The following is a 16846-nucleotide window of genomic DNA, read 5'->3' as shown; positions in this document are numbered from 1 at the left end:
ACCCTGAGCAAACATTGTATTTATTGGCAGAATACCAGAAAAACCCCAGGTTGTACCTACGGCCTTTCCTTGGAATTTTTTAAGCCTATACTGGGAGTCATGATCCTTTCATTTGTTCAAAATTGTTTATTTATGCTCTTTGTTTTTCATTATTCAGAGTTACTAAAGAACATCTTGTTCACAGTGTTATGCAAATTAATTTGAGAGGCAGTATCATTTTTAGATGTTCTTGGAAGGTTTTATTAAGAAGGGAAGTACTAGTGTTTTGATGGATTCTTTGGGACCAGAGGAAGTTTGCACACCATCTGCCTCTGAGTCTGGTGAGCTTTGTTCCCTGGGCTCATCTTCGCTTCCCCGATCTCGAGGCTCACTTCCTTACGTCCTTCTTGTTTCTGCTCAGGTGTCATCTCATCAAGGTTTCCTGATGAACACTATTTGCACCCAGGCAGTCCTCAGGACACTAAAGAGCACCACCTGGAGTAGGGTATTTTTTACACTGTTTCAAGTTTATTTATTTTCTGTCTCCTTATACTAGAATACAAACTCAGGGATGTGACAACTTTGCTCTTTAGTTCACTGACAAACTGTTCTGAGAATAGCGTCTTGAACAGAGTAAGTGCTTAATAAATACATGTTGAAAGAATGAACACTTGGCAAGTAACAAGCACCTAGAGGGAGTATAGTGGGCATAAGAATTAATGGATTCATCTCTCTGTGGTACCATCCGAAGCGATCTAGAACAGATGAGTGGGGTCCCCTCAGAGTCTATGATTTAGTAATTCTGGTTTGGGACCCAAAAACCTGCACATTCTAGTAAATTCCCTGGTGATCCTCTTTGGGCTGGTCAGGAACCCACAGACTTTGACAAAAACAAATTTAGAAGGACTTTGGGGGTTAATGAAGTCAAATTTTTATATCATTCAAAACTATTTTTTGAACAAATTATTTAGATTCTTTATTGAATCAATTCATTTTCGTTCTCTTTACATTTCTTTAGGAATCAGGAATTTATCCTGGATGGTAATTTTTATGCTATTTCCTATTGAATATCTAGTTAAAACAAATGTTATAACCATAATCAGGATTCTAGAATCAACTCAGTCTAATGTAGTGATTATATATATATAATACATATAATGCTATCTTTACCTGGGTTCTGATTAAATTATCTCAAAGGTTAGTAGAAGAGTCCTATATTGAGCCAGTATTAAAAATCTCTATTGGTGGGGCACCTGGGTGGCTCGTGGGGTTAAGAAACTGCCTTCGGCTCGAGTCATGATCTCAGGGTCCTGGGATCAAGCCCCATGTCGGGCTCTCTGCTTGGCAGAGAGCCTACTTCCCCCTCTGTCTCTGCCTGCCTTTCTGCCTACTTGTGATCTCTCTCTGTCAAATAAATAAATAAAATCCTAAAAAGAAGAAAGAAAAAAAAATCTCTTTTGGGGATGCCTGGCTGGCTCAGCTGGTTGAGTGTCTGCCCTCGGCTCAGGTCATCATCTCGGAGTCCTGGGATCAAGTCCCACATCAGGCTCCTTGCTCAGCAGGGAGCCTGCTTCTCCCTCTGCCTGCCTCTCTCCCTGCTTGTGCTCTCTCTCTCTGACAAGTAAATAAATAAAATCTTTAAAATCAATCAATCAATCAGTCAGTCAATCTCTGTATTGAAGTTAAAAGTCCATTACATTAAAGGGGCAAGGAAACTAACATTATGGACCTATCTTAGGCTCACTTAACATAATCTCATTTTCATGCTGGGAAAGTCCCTACACATTTTGGAGCAGCTTTTGTCTTTTCCACATGGAGGAACACTGGCTGAGAGGCTACTTGCTTCTTTTTTCTTTTTTTTTTTTTTTATGTTTTATTTCTTTTCAGCGTAACAGTATTCATTGTTTTTTCACCACACCCAGGGCTCCATGCAATCCGTGCCCACCACCTGGTTCCCCCAACCTCCCACCCCCCGCCCCTTCAAAACCCTCAGGTTGTTTTTCAGAGTCCATAGGCTACTTGCTTCTTAAACTCGCCCAGTTAGTTAAAAGTTAGAGCAGGCAGTCACAGCAATCTCAGACCACCGTGCCCCTCCCAGGACAAAGTTTTGTTCATTGGGTTTTGAACCCACCGTGCTGGAAGAGATGGATAGAAAGCAAAGTTCCAAGGCACAAGAGGACTGTGGAAAGGTAACTAATACATATTTTGTTGCAACAAAACTGACTCAGCATGAGGTTGAAGTCATGTTAGTCAAGGAGTCTTAGGTTCAGTAACAGAGTTAAGTGATACATTCAAACAGGGTTTTAATTTTTCATGTACCCCTTCATTTCAATACTTGAAATTCAGGGCTGAGCTCTACCTCAAATCTGATGTCATAATATAGAAGAAAGTCACCTTAAGAGAAGACAGACAGACAAGACAACTGGAAATTCCTAATGCATCACTTCTCATGTGCAGGAAGTAGTCCTTGCTCATAAATGTGTATCTAGATGTGGCCATTATTTAGCTTCTTCTTCCAAGAGAGCCCAAGATACAGCCACCCTAGACCACTGGCCACATTCTCTCCATACCCCCCAAATGCTGCTGTCATGTTTTTTCTTTTCTCTGTGATACCAACATCTGTCCTCATGGGATAGGTTTTGTTAGTAGTTTTGTTTGCTTACTTTGCTATGTCTGCTTTTCCTATCACTCATTAAAAGGAATAAAACAATTCTTTCTAAATCTTGAGGAAATTAAAACTTTCAATAAATGTCATAAAGTTCTAGAACCCTAATTCTTGATTTATAGTTCTTGGTGCCTGTTGAGAAGCCACCTAAAGTTTTGTGGCCCTTTAGGCTTCTGCCATGTCTTCCATGTAGGAACCCATCAAATCTCCCAAGCAGCACATGGGCTGGAGGGCACATCAGGGCAGGGTCACCAGAGCAGACTTGTCTCAGGTGGGGCATGGGGATTTCTGGGGACTTCCCCTGTGTGCCATACATCACCAGGCAAACTTCTCTCACATCACTGAAAGAATATCCCTAGATTTACCTTTCTCATTTTTCACACACAAAATTCTTTTTAATCCCTTAAGATTTAAAACCAAGTTCCCTTTCATTCCAGATTCTAGAAAGACCTCGATTTTTTTTCTGTGATGTCAGTTCCCTTCACTCACCCCATTTTATTAGGTCCTAGAACTGTCATTATATCAGTGTCTACCTCAATTAATATTAAGCAACTTTAAACTGGATACAGAGCTTTCTCTTATTTTATCCTTCCATAATTTCACAGGGCGCCTTCCTGGGTTACATAATAACATACATGCCAAACAGGACAACTATGTGACCCAATCTCATTCTAAAATCATATTAGCTGATGCTTTTGGATTATGAGTATCCAAAATTATATCTGCCTCATTTAACCTAAAGAAAACTGAAAGTTAAACTGGATTATAAAGTATCTGAAAATAATTTTGGTGGATGAATTCTATTCAACCTGGTAGTCTTTTCTACTGATGTAAAATGGAGCAAAGTCAGATATTTAGAAAAGCTGCTTTTTTATATTTGTGCTATTTTTTAAAATAGGACATCCCCCAAACTAAGAACAGAGTCAGCTTACTGTATTATTTAAAAGAAAAAAAATGCAGTATTGCATTTCTTAGTAATTGATTGTTTCTTTTCTTTTTCTTTCTTTTTTTGGGGGGGAGGGGACAAGTCATATACATGCCATCTTTATAGCATGCGAAGATGGTTATTCACATAACATCTTCTTAATATACTCAAATTCCAAAATAATATTTCCTCTAAGACAAATATCGTATTATCATAAACTAGGCACCACAAAATAAGAGATATTCTAATACTGTATTGAAAGGAAATTGTTTTGAGCTCTAAGTGCTTAGAGAACAAGTAAATGAGTCTGCCTATAATTTTCAATCAGTCACTCTATTGTTCACAGAAGTAGATGACAGTATAAAAACCCTGTAAGTATTTTATTCAGAAGAAGAAAAGGAACATAAAGAATCTGAGGCTTAGGTAGGCTGACAGGTTGATTTAGTAGCACCAGGAACTTGCTGTTTTTCAGACATAATTACAATAGCTCTATTATGTAACAGAACAATGATTTCAAGGATTTATGATAAACACACGCAATAGCAAAAATAAATTAATAAATTAATTAAGAAAAATAAAATCCCTTTCAGTGTTCTTACCTGCAGGTAGATCCTGCATTTTGGGGATATGAAAATGCTCCTTGAAGTGCCTCAGCTTATCTTCCTCATCAAGGTGGAGGGCGACCCTCTCATCTGTCGGGTGACATCCAAGTTCAGATGCAATACGTTGCACTGTGTCAGTTGGTAACTCAAGAGATGAAGGCTCCATTACAAGTTGTTTCTCTAAAAATGAAAATAAACAATTAAAAATAATTTAGCCACCATCATTTTTTTTCTGTAGAAAATTAGCCAAACCTTTTGTCTTAAATAAGATTCTCATCTTCCCAACCTCAGAAATAATATAATTAATCAAACAGCATTAAACCTCATGCTTGAGTTTTTCTCATGTACGAAATAAAGAAAATGATAGTAACTTGGGGATGTTGAAAGACATTTAGGTAATAGTGCTGAGGACAGAGTAAGGGCTTAATAAATGTTAGCTCTTTCCATTCTTATTTCCTGGAAAAGGGCCCAAATTAGTGACTTTCAAACATATATAAGTTCATCACCTTTTCCTCTAAATGTCTTACTGGGGATAATAGTAAAGATGCTTTTGTAAAAGTGTAGAGAAACAGTACCCCACCTAGCTTATCCTTCTTCCTATCCCACTTTTGTTATTTTACTCCCAGTGGTTCTTGGATCACTGTTTTAAAATTAGGTACACAGGGATGCCTGGGTGGCTCAGTCGGTTAAGTCACTGCCTTCAGCTCAGGTCATGATCCCAGGGTCCTGGAATCGAGTCCCGCATCGGGCTCCTTGCTCGGCGGGGAGCCTGCTTCTCTCTCTGCCTCTGCCTACCACTCTGCCTGCTTGTGCTCTCTCTCTCTCTGATAAATAAATAAAATCTTTAAAAAAAAATAATAAAATTGGGTACACATATACAACAGAACCATAACAAATTCTTTATTGTGAATGAAAACAATATTGATAAAAAAGGTAACTTTACCTTAAATAATGTTAATACTTTTTGCTATATGAGGAGCAAAGAGCTTTTCCGGCTACCGATAAAGAGAAACTTCTCTTTCAAAAACTATATATTCCAGGAGCACCTGGGTGGCTCAGTTGGTTGGGTCTCTGACTTCGGCTCAAGTCATGATCCCATGGTCCTGGGATCGAGCCTCCCAGCAGGCTCCCTGCTCAGTGGAATCTGCTTCTCTTCCTTCTCTGCTCCTACTCCCTGCCTTGTGCATACCCTCTCTCACTCACTGTTTCAAATAAATACATAAAATCTTTAAAAAAATCTATGTATTTTCCATCTTAGAACAAAGCAGGACCCTGTGACATTTTCTGAAAACTACATTTTGCTCTGTTTAATCATTTAAAATTTCTCACAATTTTGGAAAGAAAGGTTAATTTTCTGGAGGGGAAAAAGTAACAATAGAAAATTAACTACATATTCTTAAACTTTATCCAAACTTTCTTTATACTGATTTATTTATATTTCCCAAAATTTTAGTTTTTTTGAAATTGAGCAAGAACAGTATCAAGAGGAAAAAATTTCTCAGGTAGCGTGATTTACAAATTTATACTTTTGTGGCTCTACTCATGCATTCCTCCATTCATTTCTCTTTCTACAAGCACTTGTGGAACACCAACCACATCTCTAAGCACTGATGAAACAGCACTGTGAAAGATGGTACATAAGTAATCCATTTGTAGAGCTTACTTTTTAGTGAAAAATGAAAATTTATAATTAAATAATGTAATTTCAGAGAGTTTCAAGAGCTATGAATTAAAAAAGCAAAGTCATGGGATGGAGAGTCACTAGAGTATGGAATGATTTCCTTAGAGAGAGGGTGAAGTGCATCTCTCTGAGGCAGGGATCTACATGCGTATCTGATTCATGTTATGGAATTGAACATGTGAAGACCAGGAACTGAAGATGACAGAAAGTACAAAGATCCTGTGGTGGGGATAGGCTGGCCTGTTCAGTTAATGCAGTATGGAAATTAGGGGAGAAGGAGACACTATAAGGTAAAAAAAGGCAGGGCCAGAAGTTAATTATGAAGAACTCTGAAGCCAGTAAGGGGTTTGGATATTTTTCTAAGTTTAATAGGAAACTGTTGGAGAGTCCTGAGTAGAAAAGTGACAGGGCATAATTCTGCACGAAATAAAAATCACTTTTTCTGCTTTCTGATGAGTCGGAAGGAGTTGGAAAAGAGAGGCAGATTCAGGCTATTTTAGTATTTTGGGGGAAAATGATGGTGGATTAAATGTGATGAGGAGAAAAGCAGAGAAGTGTGGGGATCCATTACATATTTTAGAGAAAAGGCAGATAGATTTTTCCCTAGTGAGGATCTCAGCGAACATGTTAAAAGTGGTGCAGTAAGAAACACCTAGGAAAGAAAAATTCTGAGGAGGGAAATCCAAGTTCTATTTAGGACATACGAAGTCTGAGGTAAAAATAACAAACTGGCTACTGGACCTTTGGGTCTGTAGCTCAGAAGAAAATTAGATCACAAGATATAAGCTTGATTATTTTTCAACTCACAGACTATACTTAAAGCTTAGAAATCCTAAGAACTACCTAAAACTAACAGAGATGAGCCTCTTAAATCTCAAATCAATCATCTGTCTTCTACTCACCATCTTCTTCTCTCCTACCCCAACCAACACACCCAGTGTTAGGCAATGAAGTGTTGCATGTCTGAATGTTGTACCATGCCGGGAAAACAAGCACACTTCCTACTCTACAAGCTGGAATTCTTCTGCTTGTTTATTTGACATGTTCCTTTCTCAATTGCCAGGGATCTCCCCTCATAAGCTTGCTGTTCTATGTATTCTCAAACAGGATACTGAGTTTGATTTGAGCTTGTTTTTAGCTTTGATAATGGCTTCTGATTGCTCCAATCCATGCTTTTGTGCAAAAGTTAATTATTTCAATATTGGTGTCGACAGTTCTTTCAATATCTGACCATACTTACTTATTAGTCTTTTTCACAAAATTTATCTCTGCGGTTTTTTCCCCCAGGTCATTCCCTTTGCCTAAAATGTTCGACTCCCCTTTCTACATACTCACATCCCTAGTCACCTTCAAAGTTCAAACACTATTTTTTCCCCTCCCACGAGGCCTGTCATGTTGTCTCAACTCAAAGTAGTTTTTCCTCCCCTGGATACCTGTAACACTTAAGAGCACACCTTAATTCATAAGTAATGTATCCTGTCAGATACTGTATTTACTTAGATGCCTCTACGGTTGGGAAAGCTGAAATATGTTTCATACCTACAATCTGATTCTGCATAGGTTCCCACCTCTTGCCTTCTGATGAAATAACCTGCTTTCTGAATAGAGATGACACTGTCTCCACCACTTGGCATTATCAATTTCCTGGTCACAACTGACTAGACCCTTTCTAGACACTTGACTCACTGGAAACAATGCATTGTTTTGTCAATGGTCTGTGATGCTTTAGCCAAACAGTCATGATGGTGTTTAGCTGAGCATCTAATAAATTCTTTCAGGAACCTGAGCCAGGAGATAGTTAGTTATTCAGTTGGAAACAGGAGCAACAATTTTTTAAAACTGTAGAAAGCAGTGTAAGACAGTTGGGTCTAGAAGGAGTATTGTCATGAGTGACTCATTTTTTAAAAGTCAAACAGAATCACTGACTGTTAAAATATGAAGTGATTTCAGAAGCAATTATGAATTGAATTAGTTATGCAACGGCAGGGAATGGGACAGCTCTATCTCCTGAAAGGCGAAGGACAAACCAGTCTGGAGAGTCACTGAATCCTTCCACACAACAAACTATGTGTAAGGCCTGGAAGGTCACCTAGAGAATTGGCTGTCCTGAGTATCCCATGAGCTGTTTTCTGCCTATCAAGTGTGTTTTTACTATAAACACATTATTCACAGTGGCTTGATGGAGCTGCTGATCTACCCTACCGGAACTACATATGTTCTCCCTGGAGGCCTAAATGCTGTTTAATTCCATCCCTGAGCAGTGGCCTTTAGGTAGAGTGTTCTCTTAAAACAGCAATTTAATAAGAATGCACAAAATAGCTTGAATTATTTCACATGATTAATGACTATTCATAAAGGGATGCCCTTCTTACTCCAACCATATGAAATTAATTAGAGAAACATTTTCAGTGACACTAAGAATCAAGAGATCTTGCCTTATATTTAGGAATTTTATTGAGGAGTCAGAACTTTGAGGATTCACTGGGCTTGACTGTAAATTCTGAACAGGTTACCTAAGTATACAGGTTAATTTGCTACCATCATATTCCCAGTAAAATCCAACTTTCTTTGTTTAAAAAAGATATTCGGGGGCACCTGGGTGGCTCAGCTGGTTAAGCAACTGCCTTCTGCTCAGGTCAGGATCCCAGAATCCTAGGATCCAGTCCTGTGTCTGGCTCTCCACTCAGCGGGGAGTTGGCTTCCTCCTCTGACTCTTCCCCGTCTCCTGCTTATACTCTCTCTCTCTCAAATAAATAAAATCTTTAAAATAAATAAAATAAAATAAAATAAAGATACTCATATTAATCATTAGTATTTTTATATCTGTTTCTTATTTAATCCTCCTAACAATCTTGAGGGATCAGAGTAATTTTCTTCTACTTCCAGACTAACCTCTGGACTCAACAGATTAGAAACAAAAACGTTAAGAGAAGGATAATAGAGTCCACCGTTTGGGACAGCACATCACTTGAGGAACGGGGTCAAGCCAGGCTTGTCTTTGGCATGGCACATGAGTAGAATGCACAGAACAGAACTCCTCCCCGTCCTGTTTTATTTTTCCTTTGATCTTACTTTAGGATTTTTTTAAAAATATTTCTTTGGCTCATTCTCTTTTTTCGCTAACCTCATTCATTTTTTGTCAGCCTTGTACTCCATCTGCAAAATACAGCAGGCAATGAATCTAACTACTGTTTCAATCTTTCCAATCTAGTCCCAGCCAGGCAGAGGTTAAAGAGGCTGGCCTCACTTCTGGGCCTCTTACAGCCCAGATGTCACAACCTCACCGGCACAGATACTGAAATACGTGCTGAGGAAACAGGCTTTCGGAGAGAACACCCATGGTTTCACCTGCCAAAATACACTGCCAATGCCAGAAATGAAGGCAATCCTCAGTGACCACAATACCGGATTGCCCTCACTCCAAGGAAGTAATTTATTAACTCAGAATCATTTGGGGCTTCATTCTGCACTCACCCTCCCAGCCAAGGCAATTAATGCTTCACAAGTCAAACTTTTATGCCTCCTGTAGGTTTACCATTTGCAAATAAATGGACACGATCTTGCTCTGAAATAAGAAAAATCAATCCAAGTTTAAAAAAAACTCCAAAATTTATATTCCACATGTTTAATTTTGGTTTTATTAAGAAGGTGCCTGGTTGGCTCAGTGGGTTAGGGCCTCTGTCTTTAGCTCAGGTCATGTTCCCAGGGTCCTGGGATCTAGCCCTGCATCGGGCTCTCTGCTCAGCAGGGAGCCTGCTTCCCACTCTCTCTGTCTGCCTATTTTGTGATCTCTGTCAAATAAATAAAATCTTAAAAAAAAAAAGAGTACATTTATTAAGAAGGTGGGCATATACACACATTTGTTTTTAAGCAAGTCCTCTAAGTTTTCTGTGCTGCAATGTTACGTAAAACTAATTTAAGTTCTACTTCCTTCAGATGTTCGTGATTAAGATCAAATGAAATGAATTAGGTAGATTCCTTTATAAAGAGATGAAAGATATGCCCATACTGTCTTTCAAATGTTAGACCTTGTGATGGAAATTGCCATTTTACCTTCAATTTAGCTTTTTAAATTTTGTAAGTTGTGTTGTCAATGTTATTAGGCAGTATGACATTAAAGCTAAAACTTTTATAAAAAATTGGTTTTCATGGAATCATGGAATTGAGGATCTTCTAGTCACCTCTGCGTCTAAGGTTAAATAGTTAAATAAATGACCATGACTACGCAGGGGTTAATCTTTACACAGTTTCAGGTTTAGTGCCAAAATGAGCAAATTACACACGAGTTCAAAGTTTAGAACCTGGCAAAGCAAATTAGAAAGAAAAGTGCAAAGCTTTTCAGTGAGAAAGAAAGAAAATGCTATTTAAATACACATGCACAGAGCAGTACTCTTTAAATGTATCATTGTTCACTGTCGACACTGCATATGTCATGTTCAGCATCACATTAATAAGATCAACGCATTTGCTATAATGTTACTACCTAAAAAACACCCCACCCTCCTCAAAACAAAAGCAGGAAAGAAAAAGAACTTTTTTTAGCTATGTAATAAAAGTGTTATCAACTCTCCTTTCTTAGGCAAATATTTCATAAAATGAAAGGGGAAGAAACCTTGTTCATGAAATAGACATTTTTCACTTCTCCAAATAAGTACTGAATATGACTCAGAGCACCATAAGACAAATGGGATTTCCAGAAAACATAGGACCTAATACGTATTAAAAGACCTGAATTATCTAATCTTACCATTTAAACTCAACTACAGAATTAACTTCAATTAATCAAATGTAATCACCTTTTACTAAATGAATTGCACAGTACTACTGACGGCAATACACTGGTGAAGATCTCTATTTCACCCAACATTTTAAAGTGTGGGAGTTTGTGCATTAGAGGATTGTGCCATTTCTATAAAGATAATTTGGAGAAATAAAAAAAGAAGAAATTGGCAAAAGAAACCTCTAAAACATTGTAACAAAGGTTCTAGCTGAGAGAATTTTCTTTTGGAAAAATCAGTGACTATATATCTACGTCCAGAGTGTATTATCAGCGTCTCTGTGCTTACCAGCTAGGATTCCGACGATGGGGTCCACAGTTCCCAGTCTCCTATTAAAAAGAAGAAGAAGAAGGAAAAAAAAAAATCTCTCAAGTTTTCCTGGAAAACTTGCAGGTCAGAACTCAGGGTGAGAAATTCAGGGGACTTCTGCTGAGATTCTACCCTGTGGTCAATTTTTGAGCTAACTTTAGCTCCTCCCCTCTTTCTAAACTGATAGTGAACTCCAATCACTGCCAAACACACAGCAAAATGCTCCTCTTACTCTTTCAAACAGGTGGTGCTTCTTTACCGTGCGGTACCCTAAGCAGCTCTGCCCTTCAGACTCTGCCTTCCAACACTTGGAACTTTGGGAACGAGAGCAATATCCTATGAAGATCCCACCAACTACATACAGTATCCTTGTTTGTGTGTGAGCTGAACCAATGAGTTTGCCCAACAGCTTAGTTTCTGAAATTTGCATTTCTTCTTGCTTTGGGCTCTGGAATGCTCTAAGGAATACAGAGAAGTTCTTTCACAATTCCAGGAATAAGGTAAACTTGGATTTTGAGGCTAAGCCATGTGGTCACATGCATTGTGAGTTTCTAGTCTATAGGCAGTTAGACATTTAACAGATGAACATTTTAGTCAGCAGTTTTCATATAGGTTCTCAATTCTAGAATATACTTTATTGCTCAACAGGTACATTTTAAAAACTTCTAGATTATCAATCTAGTCATTTAATAAGACAATCAAGGAAGAAAGAGTTTGAAGATAAAGTGGAAATAGCCTGGAAAACTTTATAAATGTAAATTATCCCCTTAAGCCTTCCTGTCTATTGTTCCACCTCTGTTATCTCTTTATGCTTATCCCTGAGCTTAGGTCTTTGGGTAAATACCCTTTTAGGTATAAAATCAAAGAGAAAAGAGTTTCAGAGATCTAAAGATAGAGACTGGTTTGCAAAAACATGGATGGATCTAGAAAATATAATGCAAAGTAAAATGACCAGTCAGAGAAAGACAAATACTCATATGTGCAATTTAAGAAACAAATAAGGGTGCCTAGGTGGCTCGGTCAGTTAAGCTTCCGACTCTTGGTTTTGGCTTTGGTCATGATCCCAGGGGCATGAGATGGAGCCCTGTGTTGGGCTCTGCATTGGGCAGATTCTCTCCTTCTCTCTGCTTCTGAACCCCCCAACCTCACCTCCCCATCAAATGCACACTATCTCTAAAAAAAAAAAAAAAAAAAGGAAGAAAAAAAAGAGACAAACCAAAAACACATTTTTTTAAAAAGTAGACTCCACACCCAGTATGGAGCTCAGCACAGGACTTGAACTCTAAACCCTGAGATCAAGACCTGAGCTGAGATCAAGAGTTGGATGCTTAATGACTGAGCCACCCAGGCACCCCCAAAGCACTCTTAACTGTAGAGAACAAACTGATGGTTAGTGGGTGGGTGGGGGGCATGGATGGAATAAGTGCAGGGGATTAAAAGAGCTCACTTATCATGATGAGCAGAATTGCTGAATCACTCTATTGTACACCTGAAACCAAGATAACACTATATGTTCACTCTACTGAGATTAAAATCTTTAAAAATGAAAAAAAAAAATAAAAAGATATATACTGGGCCTGAATAATTGAATCCCTTTGGTATGCATGCCTATGCCTTTTTGAGCATCCAGAACATACTAAGTAAAGCATTATTTGATTGAATCATCTCTACCATGTGTCCACTGTATAACTCAGTATAATTTACCTACCCTCTTTGAAGCTCAGTATCCCATCTATCAAACGGACCTGAAATTGCCTTTCTAACAAAATTACTAAAATATAAAGCAAAGCATTTTAGAAAGCTAGAGTAACAAGACACATATGTTAGTAAATGACACATTCTTTTTTTCTCCTTACATTAATCAGACAAAAAGTATTACCCTCCAGTCTCCAAAAGAGGGGGATAAAACACATGAAATTAATTTAATACAAGTAATTGCACAAAGAAAAGAAAATATATTTCATTTCCTCAATCCTACTTTTATAGTAATCCTACAAACTGAGTAGTGTATCCTTATTTTATTAAGGAATAAGGATAATTATATAAGGATTTTATTAAGGATATTAACTTTGAATCTGGTCTGGGTGTCTCAAAATTTCCACTTTTTTTTTTCCTGTTTTATTTCTTGGGCTTAAGAACTTTTGGAAGATTTGACCAATTCCAATATCCAGGAAGTGAGCCTGGCCTGGAGTATGTGTTGTTTTTGGTGAAGAATCAACTACTGACTGTGGATACAGAGATAGAAATAGAGCTACAGACTGACCTATCAAGGTCTTATTTTCATATTGCTTTTTCTAAAATCTTCTGATGGTAGTGTTAGAAACCATTCCATCTGAATATTAATCAGCCCGATGATAAGATCCCCTAACTTTCCCCATAAGGGGAAAGTGATCATGTCTGAAACAATCCTTTCTTTTCTTTTGCTGGAAACTTTCTAGCCCCTCTCTCCTTCCTATAAAAACTCCATTTTGTATAACCCCTAAAGATCCCCCCTACTTGCAAGATGAGATGCTGCCCAATTCATGAGTCCTTTAATAAATCTAATCAGATCTTCAAACTTCCTCTGTTGAATTTTGCTTCTTTAACACCACTGTTAAGGAACTTGCTTAGAGCTCTAAGCTACTTTCTTGTCACTTGTGTTTTGTCAATCTCTTTTTTAATTTGTTACCTTCTGCTAAAAACCAAAATTCAACTAAGTAAATTTTAAAGATCTTACCGGCTTTATTCAACAGTTCATGAATCAGGCTGCACCCAACCTAGCAGAAAGAAAGGAGCTCCCAGGAGCTGTACAAAATGACAGATGCATAGGAAGAAAGAAGCTGGAACAAAGATGTTACACTAGATTAAAAAGGCGTATTAGTTATGACAGGGTCACTTTCCCTTAGGGCATGGCTTGGGTTTTCAGGTGGATTATTTAATTACTGCTGATCAGATAATTCCTGATTGAATGGTTTAAGATTCCATTTGGGATGGGGGGGAGCCAAAACTATAATTAAATCTCCATTTGGTTTGGGGTTAGTGTAAGTGACTACATTATGGATCTAGTCTCTTGTTTTTAACACTTCATTCATTTAAAAAAAAAAAAAGGTATTAAGCATATTCTTTGCAACAGGCACAAAGCTAAATGCCAGAAATATCCTGCCCTAAAAATATAAAGGAATTGTGAAATAGCAAACTATGGAAGGAGTGATGAAAACAAGGTTCACTGAAGGGCCAGACATAGAGGGAAAAGAAAATAGATTGAGCTTCCATTTCTTCTTTTTTGGAAAGAAGAAGAAATATGTTGTTGCCAGGAAAAACGGTTGTATTAATTCGGTTGTCTTATTAATTTCCATATATATCCTCTTGCCTACAGCACAGTAAATATCTAGAAGGTAGAGGCTTTGATTTTACCCTCCTTAGCACCTTTTCCATAAAATACAGCTAAATAAATATCTGTTTAATTAGTTACTTTTTTTCAAAAATGTTTCAGTTTCTCCGCCAAAATTGATGATTAGGGATATGAGGAAAATTCTTTTCTTCCTACAGGTTAGTAAAGGACAAGTAGGGCTAGGTAGGGAGAAACAGATAGGGGGCTCCATGACCAGGCTCACAAAAATCCCCAAAATGTGGAAATGTAAGGAAACCAGAGATAAGGGAACAAACCAGACCACCTTGCCCTCAGCATGTGTGTGTGTGTGGGTGAGGGGGTGAGGGGGTGAGGGGAGTGTCTTTTTTACGATAATGACCTGTGCCTAAAAATGATGTCAGCCATTAAGGATGTAATCACCAGTCTTTACTCAAACCAAGATATCACAAGAATGATAAGGCCACAAGCTCCCTGGTCAGTTCTAAATGAAAGACTGTCCCTGGAGGCCCATGTTGGCCACCTTGTCAGGAACCCCTCACTCCTGAGAGCTTTTTGTTTGTATCCTTGCTTAATAAACTTCTGTGGCTTTATTCACTCTCCTTTGTCTGCAGGATTCATCCTTGGACTCCGTGAGGCAAGAACCTAGCTCTCCCACTTCGGGGGTAATCCTTAAATTTTCCTTATTTTTCAGGGCTTATTTACTATAGCTAAACCAGTGCCAGGCAAATAGTGGACTTCTACAGGGGTTTACTGTATTATTTACCAAATTAAAGTCAGTGCGGCAAATTGTTTCTGTAAGAATCCTAGGCTACACATCCAACTATGACACTCTAATGCTAAGTGTTCCATGAGTAGAAATGGGTGATGAGACTGAACACAGAGCTGCTTGGTGGCCAATCCAGGTCCTATTATTAGTAAGTGTTCTGAGAAATGAAAGAAGACCTCAACCTCATGGACCACATTGGGAAAAAACTGATAAAAGCCTGCAATCACAAATTTAGGCGTTGAAGGATAGCAGAATGCACTCCTCCAAAATGTGACCACAGGAATTCAGAACTTGCCACCACAACATATGTCACTGTGGTATATTGGTTATCTTGAGCTCTAGGAACTTAAACAGGATCTCTCCGAACTCCCCTATCTGCCTGAGGACAGATCCTTCAAAAAGGATTCAGTTATCAGTCCCTTCACTGGGACTTTCCTCAACCCTGGAAGATGGGCTCTTGTCTCAGGGAGGGGACTAGAAGTCCACACCACACCCAGACCAACTTGGTCACTATCGTATCTCTTACCTACACTTCTAAGGGCCCATTCATCTTTCCTGATAGACCTTCACTCCCCTTTAAGAGGCCTACATCTCTTTTCCCCTTTTCCTTTTAAGATGGTATTTAAGTCTGAATCCAAGCCATCTATGGGAGTTACTCACTTTTCCCTGGGTACCTCCCAAGTACACCTGAGGTATTCATGTTAATAAACTTGTTTTTCTCTTGTTAATCTGTCTTTTATTATAGGGGTCCCAAAGATGAACCCAGAAGGATAGAGGAAGAATTATTTTTTCCTTCTCTTTAGGATACAGAAACTCTCTAACTAATCTATCTTGTAAGTTAAATAACAATGTTTTAGGACCTCAATCATCACGTCTGCAGAGGGAGATATAATGAGTCGTTATTGGGACTCTCCTTTCCTGGATGTTTTAAGTGTAACAAAATACCCTGAGAGGAACATGTTAGCTTCCTTCTGTCTTATCCCTTCGGCCTCTCTTCTTCCCCCACCCCACCACCCTGCCCACCGAAACATCCTTTGCCCTTCCTCGTGGGGGTAACCAATATAACATAACATAATCTTTTTTAAAACCCCTGTCAGGATGTTCTTACCAAGTAATTTCTTTTCTTTTTTTTTTTTTTTTTTTTGGATTTATTTGACAGAGAGAGATCACAAGTAGGCAGAGAGGCAGGCAGAGAGAGAGGAAGGGAAGCAGGCTCCCCGCTGAGCAGAGAGCCCCATGCGGGGCTCGATCCCAGGACCCTGGGACCATGACCTGAGCAGAAGGCAAAGGCTTTAACCCACTGAGCCACCCAGGTGCCCTTCTGATCAAGTAATTTCTATTCTGAAGCCAAGGAAGGCAGAATCCCATTTATAGGGGAGAGAAAAATATAAAGAACAGAACGCACACACTGAAGACTCTCCTCCGCTCTTCTCTCTCCCTCTCCTTCCCTCCCTTTACCTCTCCTTCTCTCCCCCCTTCCTTCTGCCTTCATTTGCCTTCCCTCCCCCGTCTTATTCCCTCCCCCTTTCTCTCCTGTTACAGGATTTCTTTTCCTTTGTGATTCTTGGTCAGGCCACTTCCAAGAATGAAGAGGTGGGCCAGACAGAGTGAGGGGAGCCAAGGGAGGTTTACTGAGTGAGAGTAAAGCAAAGTTTAGAGTACAAAGCTCCCAAACAGGGAGGGGATCTGAGAGGGTTGATGATTTGGTATTTAGATCTAGGGGTTTTTATGGGTTTGTTGGCGGGCTGTTTTTATTTATTTATTATTATTTTTAAAGATTTTATTTATTTAT

The 16846-nt window shown here is 38.7% G+C and overlaps 1 protein-coding gene across 1 annotated transcript in view; it reads right to left on the bottom strand.

Moving 5' to 3' along the window:
- KYNU (kynureninase) overlaps positions 1-11107 on the bottom strand; it is a 110228-nt gene extending 99121 nt beyond the window's left edge. The window contains exons 1-2 of the mRNA XM_080799321.1: positions 10919-11107; positions 4169-4351 (exon numbers count right to left, since the gene is read on the bottom strand). Of these exons, the coding sequence (XP_080655447.1) occupies positions 4169-4337 (169 nt within the window). The 5' untranslated portion in view covers positions 4338-4351; positions 10919-11107. The remainder of the gene's footprint in view (positions 1-4168; positions 4352-10918) is intronic.
- Between the last annotated feature and the right edge of the window lie 5739 nt (positions 11108-16846).

Source organism: Martes martes (genome assembly GCF_963455335.1).
Source record: "Martes martes genome assembly, chromosome: 3".
Taxonomy (NCBI): Eukaryota; Metazoa; Chordata; class Mammalia; order Carnivora; family Mustelidae; genus Martes; species Martes martes.
Note: the sequence above shows the minus strand (reverse complement) of the source record. Positions and strands in the feature narration are given on the sequence as shown.